The 11,864-nt window shown below is 36.4% G+C and overlaps 1 protein-coding gene across 1 annotated transcript; it reads right to left on the bottom strand.

The window, feature by feature from the left end:
- Window positions 1-620: 620 nt before the first annotated feature.
- On the bottom strand, window positions 621-10,912 carry LOC140163251 (trypsin-like). Its single transcript, XM_072186648.1, is given in 7 exon segments — window positions 621-1,396; window positions 1,398-1,466; window positions 1,706-1,851; window positions 2,274-2,370; window positions 4,190-4,355; window positions 4,560-4,746; window positions 10,864-10,912. Coding segments are annotated over 7 exon segments (810 nt in total). The 3' UTR covers window positions 621-1,300.
- Between the last annotated feature and the right edge of the window lie 952 nt (window positions 10,913-11,864).

Below are 11,864 nucleotides of genomic sequence, written 5' to 3' on the forward strand. Positions count from 1 at the left end.
CAACTGCATATCATAAAGAGCAAAATGTTACCCCATAGCCATTATATTCACAGACCTGTCTCAAATCTGTCAATTTTATTACAGTTATTACACGTATTATTACAAGATATTTTGGCCTTTTTATTGCATAACATGATACCGAAATTAAACTTATAAACTGGCCTCAAAAAGAAACTTATAATTTTTCACAAGTTCATATCTTAAAATCTTCTCCATAAAATGAACAAAAATTGCACACAGGATTACTTCAATAATCTACTCTAAACACTGGTCGTTCGCCTGTACACGAACAAAAATTACACACAGGATTACTTCAATACTCTACTCTAAACACATGTCAGTAACCAAGCAGTTGTCCAACTGACACAACAGTAAAATACACTGACACGGAACAGCTTCCGGGACCACATTCACAGGCGAACAATTGGAACCCAGCAAAAGAAATCTGATGGGCTGTGAATGTGGTCCAGGAAGGTGTTCCATGTCAGTGCATTTTGCTGTTGTGTCAGTTGGACAACTGCTTGGTTAATGACATGTGTTTAGAGTAGAGTATTGAAGTAATCCCGTGTGTAATTTTTGTTCATTTTATAGAAAGGATTGTAAGATATGAACTTGTGAAAAATTATAAGTTTCTTTTTGAGGCCAGTTTAGTTAACATGTACAATTTCCGTCACATTGTAATTTTGTTATTCTTTACCCAATAATATTAGTAATAATTGCTGGGAAGGATATCTGTCCATTTTAGACTGAAATAACCAGGTGAAGTGAAAGAAACACCACTAGCTATTTTGAAACATGGAGTTCTATTGCGGAACTTACAATCATAATATGACTTTATGTCAAAAGTGCTCTGATTGATCTAAAAAAACACAACAAATTTGGCTCATTTTAGGTGGAAGTTGGGACAGCTGTAAACATTACAAATATGCCAAAAAATCACGTTCGAACAATATTAACCAATTATATATTATAACAGAGTCCCGGAAGAGAGTACATAAGATATACTGCTGATAGCGATCGATAGGCAAAAGTGATGCATGCTGGGAAGGAAAATGGCTCAAATTCGCGATCTCGGGTGACGAATTCTATAGCTTCTGAGCCATTTTCATTCTCAGCATGCATCACGTTTGCCCATCGACCTCGATCAGCAGTATAACTTATTGCGGCTTTAGCACTGGAATTAAACTTCTATAGTCTAGTTCACAATCCAATCATCATAGTATCCGATAATATCGTAAATCGGTATTTTCAAACATATAAATTATTAGGATATGACTATTTCGATTTTGAAGGAAATCTTTTAATTTTCGGCGATTGTTTTGCTGATCCATTCAATATAATTGTTAACTTTGGTATACACTCCTGGATTTCTTGCGTCTGCGCATCCAATTCCCCAAGCTGACGATTCCTTGTAATTCATAGGCACCAGCAGAGTTTTGGCATACCATTGGTCCACCACTATCTCCCTGTACGTTTGACAAAATAGGTTTTTATTATTATTATTATTATTATTATTATTATTATTATTATTATTATTATTATTATTATTATTATTATTATTATTATCACCTACTTTTAAACATAATCGCAAAGTAAATTTAGTAAGGCCGAAAATTGCAGCAATTGCAATTTCAAGGCAACACCGGGGCTCCCTCCGTAGAGGGCGCCCCCAAAACCCGTTACTTCCTATTTTCATGCATCTTACCTGGCAAGAGTCTTTACCGCCCTCAGCATATCCGGCACAAATCATGTTGTCGGTAATCTCGCCTCTGTACCACAAAGGTCCGTTACATGTTTCTGTACTGATAACAGGAACGGTCACTTGTTGAAGAGTAGTTTTTGTAACAGTTGCTGGAGACAAAAAGAAGATAACTTAAAACCTGTACTAATCATGATAATCACAAAAACACACTTCCGTAATTATACTAGAGATTAGCACTACTGATACGGAAGTTGGAGGATGACATTTTGATAAAAATGATGGGAGATAGAGAAAGTATTTTATTGGAACAACCAGAGAAGATCATAATCTACCCAGAATCCTTTGCAACATGATATATCACCTCATTTCATCAAATGCACCCCACAACTTTTGTAGATATTCCCTTGTTTTAATTTCATTTTCAGAATAGCCTATTGGTTAAACAATAACCGATAGTCAAGAAATAAACATATTTTGCAAGACCTGCATGTGCTCTTTTCATTAAATATATTTCATCGCTATCGACCCATGTTCTACTAGATAGCAAATAAGTGCGTGACAGATAACTTACTTTCCGTGGCTCCCCAGCCGGTGACTACACAGTCAGTACCATCTGCTACTAGACCTGATGGAAGACAAGCTACACTTTTGTAGTCATCAAAAGTCACCTAAAATGAATAAAATTATATTGTAACAATGAGTAAAATATTATTATTCATAAAAAATATGAAAGCAAATGGTCTTAAAGTCTGCCACTGTGTCAGTTGCGGTCATATTTTGGTGTAATTTAAATTGCTGAATATAGTCAACACATGTTAGCATTAGAGTTAGGGTTGGGGTTAGGGTTAGGATTAGAGTTAGAGTAAGTGTTAGAGAACCAGCCAGAGGGAAAAGACCCCTGGTTCAAATAAATATCTACCCTGGATATCTACAGCCCAGTAGTCTATTTTCTCCTAACCTACTTATTACAAATTACTCATCACATTTTGGGTTTTCGGATGTCAACAGTTTTCATATGGTTACCTAAATGTGGGAGATTAAAGTCATGTCTTCCATAGGGGGAATAGCCCAATGTAGAGTCATTACGCAATATACTGATTAAACAAACCAGTCATATTTTACCAGGGTTTTAGCTAAAAATGCAGTAATAACTCATTCAACCAGACTGTGGCCAACACTGTTTCCAGTATGACACCTGTAACAGTATGACAACTGTCAACATTTGACAAACCAATTACCTCAGGCAAAGGGCACTTTCTGGAAAGCTGGACTAAATAAGATCACCTGTTGTTTGAACTAATTCAACATACAGGGTGTATCAAAATAATGTTTCATTAGAGCATGGCACCTGTTACCAACTGTCAACATTTGGCAAACCAATTACCTCAGGCAAAGGGCACTTTCTGGAAAGCTGGACTAAATAAGATCACCTGTTGTTTGAACTAATTCAACATACAGGGTGTATAAAAAGTAATGTTTCATTAGAGCATTACACCTGTTACCAACTGTCAACATTTGGCAAACCAATTACCTCAGGCAAAGGGCACTTTCTGGAAAGCTGGACTAAATAAGATCACCTGTTGTTTGAACTTATTCAACATACAGGGTGTATCAAAATAATGTTTCATTAGAGCATGGCACCTGTTACCAACTGTCAGCATTTGGCAAACCAATTGCCTCAGGCAAAGGGCACTTTCTGAAAAGCTGGACGGAATAAAATTATCTGGCGTTTGAACGAATTCAACATACAAGGTGTATCAAAATAATGTTTCATTAGAGCATGGCACCTGTTACCAACTGTCAACATTTGGCAAACCAATTACCTCAGGCAAAGGGCACTTTCTGGAAAGCTGGACTAAATAAGATCACCTGTTGTTTGAACTTATTCAACATACAGGGTGTATCAAAATAATGTTTCATTAGAGCATGGCACCTGTTACCAACTGTCAGCATTTGGCAAACCAATTGCCTCAGGCAAAGGGCACTTTCTGAAAAGCTGGACGGAATAAAATTATCTGGCGTTTGAACGAATTCAACATACAGGGTGTATCAAAATAATGTTTCATTAGAGCATGACACCTGTTACCAACTGTCAGCATTTGACAAACCAATTGCCTCAAGCGAAGGTCGCTTTCTGGAAAGCTGGACGGAATAAAATCATCTGGTGTTTGAACTAATTCAGCATATGGATCATTATATAAACTGGTCGTCATAAGTAGAATAAAATAATTCATTTGGTAACTATAATTGTCAAAATAACTTGCTGAAACCTTTAAGGGACCTGTAGCCTAATGGGCTATTCCAGTTGAAATCCATGCACCCCCTTTATCTCCTACACAGGGTTCATAGATTTCAAATAGAGTCACCCATTCAGATTACCCCCATTTAAAATTCACACTCCCAGTGTGTAAGATTCAGGCCATGTCTTTCATGAGGGGTGTATGGATTACAACATGAATTGCCCAAAGTACCAGTATTTAACCTCACCTGTCCATCAAGTTTTAAGAGACAAATGTCATTATCCAATGTTCTATCATTGTAATCTGGGTGATTGAAGAAATTTAACAATCCAAAATTCACTTGCGGTGGGTCTATTTTGTCCACATCATGAGAGCCAACGGTAGCTGTGTAGCCTTTAGTATTCCTTGCACCACTGAAATAATATTGAAAGTTATAATGACACATTTCATCTTAAAACAATCGCCTGTTGCAATTAATCAGTGTACTTCGGTTATATTTATAAATGCGCTTTTATGAATACGCACGTGATACTGCATCTTCTCTGTTTAAAATATGTTTTAGCTTTATCCGGGTTTACCCTCTGTCCGGGATTACCCCACTTTCCACTAAGACTTACTAGAAACAATGTGCCGCAGTCACAACCCATTGATCATTAATGAGAGTGCCTCCGCAGAATTGATAGTCTCCCCCACCAACAAGATACGCTGTACGAAGCCCAACCTGCCATGGCCAGCTGCCTGGAACAGCGTCCGTTCCACCTACAATCTGGGTCCCAACTGAAGATATCGCCGGTACACCACAGTCTGTATATTAATTAGAAATGTATGTTTAAGGGTTCAGCCTATAGGAATAAAGACCAATCGAACATATTCTTGTTTATGCCATAATATTGTAGTCTTTCAACCCTTTCATAACTTCAGCTGTGTAACTTACGAAAATTCCCGCTAAAAAGTGGTTCTTTTAATTTTTGAAAATCTGTATTTTTCGTACTGATCATACTATAATGATCACCAGACAATAATGTTCTAATCACACTATAGACTGCGTTGACATGAGACGTCAATTGCTAGGCAATTTCGGTCATATGCCCACGGATATGTTATGTTCAGTACGGTGTACCATGAGGAACATGCTAATATTAAAATAATTTTTGCAAACTTTGATAATTTTTTACAAACTCAAATGATTTTTTACAAACTCGAATAATTATTACAAACTTTAATTTTTGTTGTTGCAAACTTTAATATAATTTATTGTGCATGTAGAGGCCCATTTATTGTCGGATTTCTGTATTTAGATCACGCAGGGGACGCACCATTAGATTCTCAGGGGTGCATGGGAGTTTGGGTCAGGCAATTTTATTTGTATTTTTTTATCGCCTCCAAAGGGAGGATTTATTTTCACCGCCTTTTTTTTATTTATTTTTTATTTTTCAATTATAATGTATACCTTTATACAAAGTTGGGTGGGAGAAATTTGTTTTACTCACCAGTGAGGCAAAAAAAATTTCCATCTCACTAGTGGGCGAAGTTGTTTTTTCGTCTCACTAGTGGGCGAAGTTTTTTTTTAAAAAACTCCCATGCCCCTTGGAAATCAAATGGTGCGCCTCTTAACGCGGCTGTGTACTCTAGACATTGTTTCTTTCGCAAAATTGAGGGTTTTTTATGTTTGCACTTTGTTATGTTTTTTATAAATAAAAGGAATGAAAATCCAGATTTGTAAACTCCAACTGCAATATTTTAAGGATTTTATTTCACTATTCCACTCGTGTTTGAAATTGAAAAGGAAAGAAAATCTTTGTTGAACCAGCAGGGTACACGCGCCCAACAACGCATCGCGTTGCGTATCGCGCAATTTGTTAACGCACAAATACACTACGCATACGCGACGCTTATCTGCATGCGCGGCGCATCTTATGGAAACACCACGGAAGCACTGATTTCACAAAAACCTAGTGGTCAAATGGCTCCGTTTTAGCTGATAAAATGTGGGTTTTTTCAAGTTCTTTCCCCGATTTAAATATCAAGTTATGAATGGATTTCTCTCAAACTTCTCAAGGGGCTGTGGATTTACCTGATGTTTACGTAATATAAGGTACAAAAACGAAAACTGCCCTATTCCCCTGTGAAATTCGATGAAAGTGCAAAATGTGACCACTTTAAACTTCAACGGCCATTATTTCAATATTCATTTTCTCGGTAAAATGACGATTTAGGTACACGATAACTCAATAAATACAGCATCTATAGGTAAGCCAATATGATCATCGTAAAAAGCACGATTGACTCAAGAAACGGTTTTCTCATTTTTTATATTTTGGTCTATTTCCGATTTTAGGCATCATTTTGTGCAAATAGGCGTTTGTGAATTTTAAAAGTTCAATTTGATGTCTTATATGGTCAATATCTCAAAATATAAGGCCAATTGATATAAAAAAAATATAAAAAAACCGCTTTTGGAATGGAGCCTCAAGTTGAGCTAAAAACAAAATAAAATATTTTGGAAAGAGTGTTTTTTTGTTATGATGTACCTAACAAATATTGCCAAAAACTCACTTTTTTGTGATTTTCTTCAGAATTGTTGTTTTTACCCCAAATCTGTATTTATATTAAGATTTATTGATGTCTTGCCTTCATACAAATGTATACTTTTATATGTCTTGTGCGAATAATTACAAAGTTATTGCACTTTTACTACATGCATGTCTGAGAGTACACAGCCTCCTTAACAACAATTGGGCGCTATTAATACACATTAATGTTTTTAAGCAAATAAAATTCCAAAATATGGTACGTTTTCTGCCTTTGCTTGCCACGTGGTAAGCCTATGTTGAGGTTGCGATTATATGTTAAAAAAAATTCAAGATGGATACCAACAAGTCGTGTGGCCGAGCGGTCTAAGACCCTTCTTTAAAAAAAATCATATCGCATCGCGCATAGACTCAATCTCGATAGCCTGAGTCTCGCTGGGAGTCTTGCTCTCTCGTGAAAGTCGAAAGTTTGCAAAAAAATATTTCAAGTGTGTAAAAAAAATATTTGAGTTTGTAGAAAATCATTTCAGTTAGCAAAAAAATATTTGAGTTTGTGAAAAATTATTTTAAGTTTGCATGTCCCTCATGGTACACCGTAGTTCAGGGACTGTGCTTTTAAAAAACCGCCAGATCGCAATCAGGCCATTGACCTGTCTAGTGGTCATACGTTGCTCGCTCAACCATAACATCATGACTGTCCCTAATAGCTACTCATTAATAATGCGTTGCGTCAGGTCATGGACTCTATTCAATAATTTTAATCCTTTCTTTAAGGTCAATAGATGAAAGGGAGACCTTGAAAAACAGATGCGTGTTTCTAGATAATATTTTATCATCCAAGCTGGTGATCTAAGATATTTCTAGGAGGCGACACTTATTAATTCATACCGCTCACATCTTTCTTCATCCAATGGACTTTGGGGAACTGCTGAGATAATAAGTGGATGTTACAATCTAATCGGCTACAATCGGCATAGTTGATGATATCTGATTCTGATAATTCACTAGTAGCAGCGAAATTACAGCGCTTTGTATCCTCTGGTGCACTATATAAATCTTATATGGATTCATGTTATTTATTTATTTTATAAATATTTCTTGTAAACACAATCTAATGTGGTGCTCACTACATGTAGAAGGCCTGGTCTGCAAATGTTCAGTGCATAAATCTAGTAAAGATAAAGCTTCATATGTTTAGTGTAATCAAATGAAATACCAAAGCTGGATATTATACAATCGTGATGCATTCCTTCTTGTTATGGACGACAAGTATTAACTTTGATATTATTATGGCAATATCCATTCCTTCTCAATTGATTATGCTTTCTTTTCGAAAAATAAACCATGAGGCCTAGAGGCCATGATATAAACCTATATTCGGTATGCGGAAACCTTCCACGGTTAGGGCGGCGCTTGCACTCGCATATTCGCTAAACTGCCGCCTCCTTCATTTGCCAACCTTTATCGAGGGGCGTGTTTGAGGTTTTATAGTCATACATGTAGGCCTACCATTTTTCACCCTGATGTGGCAGTCAACGTCAACGCGTTGAAGCAGCTGTTTCGCTCGCGCATCTATGTGGCGTATTAAGCGTGTGCATGTGTACACCAGCGCTTTGACCGAACGCTAGTAATTATTTGGCTGTGCCCAATTAAATGCTCACTGTACTGACATCACTACCACATCAGGATGAAAAATCGCATATCGCAAACCAGCCAAATTTGTCATAGGTTTGAATTGTAATAGGAAAACCGTGAATATATGGTCTCAAACTCTGAAACATCTGAGCAGAAACGTGTCCTTTTTACTGGTTTAAAGTGAGTCTGTAGCTGTCGCCATCTTTGGAATATAATACAACATTCTCTGGCCAAACATCGGGTTAAATGTAAGTAAATAGTTCAAATCGTCTAAATTCAATAATATCAAACAGTCACGGACATTAAGTCAAGGCTACATGAGCAGTTTGGGGTAGGTCACGCATTTCCTTGGTATAAAAAACAGCCAAAAGGATGTCCAAAATTACCTCTTTTTATCACAACGCGATTTATTACGAAACAGCATTTTCATAGGGCATACGCTGGTTCTTTCAATTCTAGTTTAAAATCTGTTCGTCACATGCAGTCTGATTTGGTATCTATGTTTTCATCAAAGTCTTGGGAACTAATGTGGACAGTAGTTTCGTTTAAAAAACGGATACTGTTTAAAATATCGGTATTTACGCGAGCGACATTTTGAGTGTGTAAATTGCATTGAAAATTGTCGGCTAAAGAATGCATAAATTAAAATCGCGAACAGTAATAGCAACAATAACTATCTACATTCCAAGCGGAAACGCTTTTCATAAGCATACCACCTATTTTTGGGCAATCGCTGCAACCGAAATATGAAATTCCAGGCCATCTGTAAAAAAGAGCGTGAGCATATTTTACTATGAACTTGGGACATCAAAACACATGTTTTAATTGGTGTCAGACCTATTTTAATGATACGATAATTATGCCCCCAATAATGGCTTTCATTTGAACTATTATTTGTTAAACTGCTATTTTTAATTTTTGAGAAATTAATGAATTTATCGAAAAACTCGACGGAGAGTGTCACATTAACAGCTACAGGCCTTAAGGGTAGACAAGGTATTGTTGGTCGAAGCAGCCAACACAAAATCCATTTTCATTGTCTAAATCAATATAATATCATTGAAAAATAACACTTTGATGTTTTGCAAAGGTTCAGTCGGCAAATCATATACTTTAAAACTTGCTTGATTTATTATACTTAAAAGGGCATTTCGTGATCCACAGCCTCATCCCCCACTTTTCTCAAAAAAAGTTGAGATTTTTATATCACTGGAAACCTCTGGCTACATAATGTTTATGTACAAAATATTTCTTGCAGATTAATTCGTTTAGCAAAGATATCGTGAAATTTGAATTTCGTTCTGGTGCACCAGAACGAAATTACAACGCATTGTCTATGGAGGAGTGTAATACACATAATCATGCATAACTCGCGAACGCAAAATCGGAATCAACTGAAATTGTGGGAATAGGTTTTTTTCGTGGATATCTAATGAAAAATGACATAAATAGAGGATGCTAGGATCACGAAATATTCCTTTAATAAGTTATTTACGTTTTACAAAAGTGTTGTTGTTTCAGCCCTCTTTACAACTTAACATAACTCAAGAACCACATAACCTGCAAAAGTATATCTGTAATATTTGAATTACACACTCCCTATGAAATGATCAATGCAATTTTTGCCAAAGCTCACTACCATTCACAAGATGCTGCGAACAACAAAATCGCAACAGTTTAAAATAGTTACAAACCTTAAGGGAACTAGAATGAGCGTTTTGAGCGTTTTGACAGCATTTTTATGGGACATGAGAGCACATCAGACCTATCGAATTGCATTCTGAATACGAAGAATGTCTTTCTGATATCAAATAATTTTCATTTTATGAAATTTACGATATAATACAAATTTTATGACAAATTATTAAAATTTGATATTTTTCACATTTTGGAGAAATAACACTCCTCGAAGTAAATTTTATAAATTAAATGATATAGTCTTAAAGTGTATGTAGCTGGGAGGAAAAGCCGACGATCAATCGAAAATTTTGACCTTTCATATTGAAGATATGGATTTTTTTCTCAAAAAGACCTATTTTTATTGGTGTTTTGGGAAAAAAATGCACATCTTTAATACGAAAGGTCAAAATGTCCAATTGATCGTCGGCTTTTCATCCCACCTACATACACTTTAGGTAGAAATCATCAGATTTATAAAGTTTACTTCGAGTACTGTTAAATATCAAAATATCAATTTTTAATGATTTGCCATAAAATGTGTATTAAGTTCCTTAATCTTCCACACAAGGGGTGTGAATTTCAAATGTGGTAACATGAATGGGTGAAATCTGTCTCTGAGATTAATGTTGTATCATCCATAGGGGGTTTATGGAAGCCAACTGAAATAACCCAATTTGAACCGAGCCACCATTCAGGCGCGTAGCCAACATTGTCAGTCCGGGGTGGCAAACGTCAGCATCGTCCCTATTTTTACTCTCCCTCTCCTCCATTTCCCTTTTCTTTTCCCTTCCCTTCCTCCCCTTTCCCTTCTCTTTCCCTCTCCTTCTCCTTTTCCTTCTCTTTCTCCCTCTCCTCCCCCTTTCTCTTCTCTTTCTCTCTCTCCTCCTCCTTCTTTCTCTCTTTCTCCCCTTCTTCTCGTCCCCATTTTTCCGCTTCTTCGTCCCCATTTTAGGTGTCCGAGGGGGCAGTCTGCCCCCTCTGTCACCCCGCTGGCTACGCTACTGCCACAATTCCAAACTTACATTCATTCCATATGATAAATAACAACAAGAACAAGAACAACTTGAATTCTTACCAGCATTGACAGCTGCAATTATCGTTGCAACCACAAGAAAGAACATCATCTTTATGTTGGTCTGTATTCACTAAATATGGATCCAGAAGTCGACTGCTGTTACATTGACTGCGAAGCGTCGAATAGATCTGAAAACGAAGTGCTGTTACACTTCTAAGAGGAAGCGTCGAATGGGCCTGAAAGTGGACTGCTGTTACACTTATAAATCGTCTTAATAAAGATAACAATGAATAATCCCCGTTTTATCTCACAATATGGTACGATTGTGAAAAGAGCTTTATCAGCGGAAATAAGGGTTTACTGATAGACTTAGTCACATGTTCGAGCACGAGGTGTTATTTTAACATAAAAAATCAATATATTAATATGCATATGAATACATGAATCCAAAACCCACCCAAGTCCATGGGAAGTGATTTTGAGGAAAAAAAACTGTGTATCATTTTAATTCCTTCAGTTAGATTTACCTGGACAATATGGTAAGTTGTACGTGCAAATGGGTGAGTTAAACTGTATTAGGTATGACGATTAGCATTTCAGGGACTTCGTGGGGTTCATTTTAAATTCTGGTGGTTTTTGAATCATATACAAAGACAATAATGTTGGAATGAGATTACCACTAGTAAGATAATACAAAATAAAGCACACAGTTATGTATAATGTTTATAAGCATTCTGCCATGTAATATAAACCACACACTTTCCTTGATCAAACCCATTTTTTTTTCAAAAGTCACTCTCCAGCAATGAATGTGTTACAATTTTTTTTACAAGACTTTTATACATACTGGATTTCAATCAATGTGTTACAAGACTCAAATCATGGACTTGGGTTGATTCTTTCATACATGCTATTTTTCACATGCTCAGTAGACACAGATGATGAATTTGAGTAGTTCTTTCATACATATAACAGGCCTATGTATAGCAACACTTTCCCATGCTTAACCCAATTTGGACAAAGTATGGACTTGGGTGGCTTTTGTATTCATATATTCATAT

This window comes from Amphiura filiformis, chromosome 10 (assembly GCF_039555335.1).
Source record: "Amphiura filiformis chromosome 10, Afil_fr2py, whole genome shotgun sequence".
Taxonomy (NCBI): Eukaryota; Metazoa; Echinodermata; class Ophiuroidea; order Amphilepidida; family Amphiuridae; genus Amphiura; species Amphiura filiformis.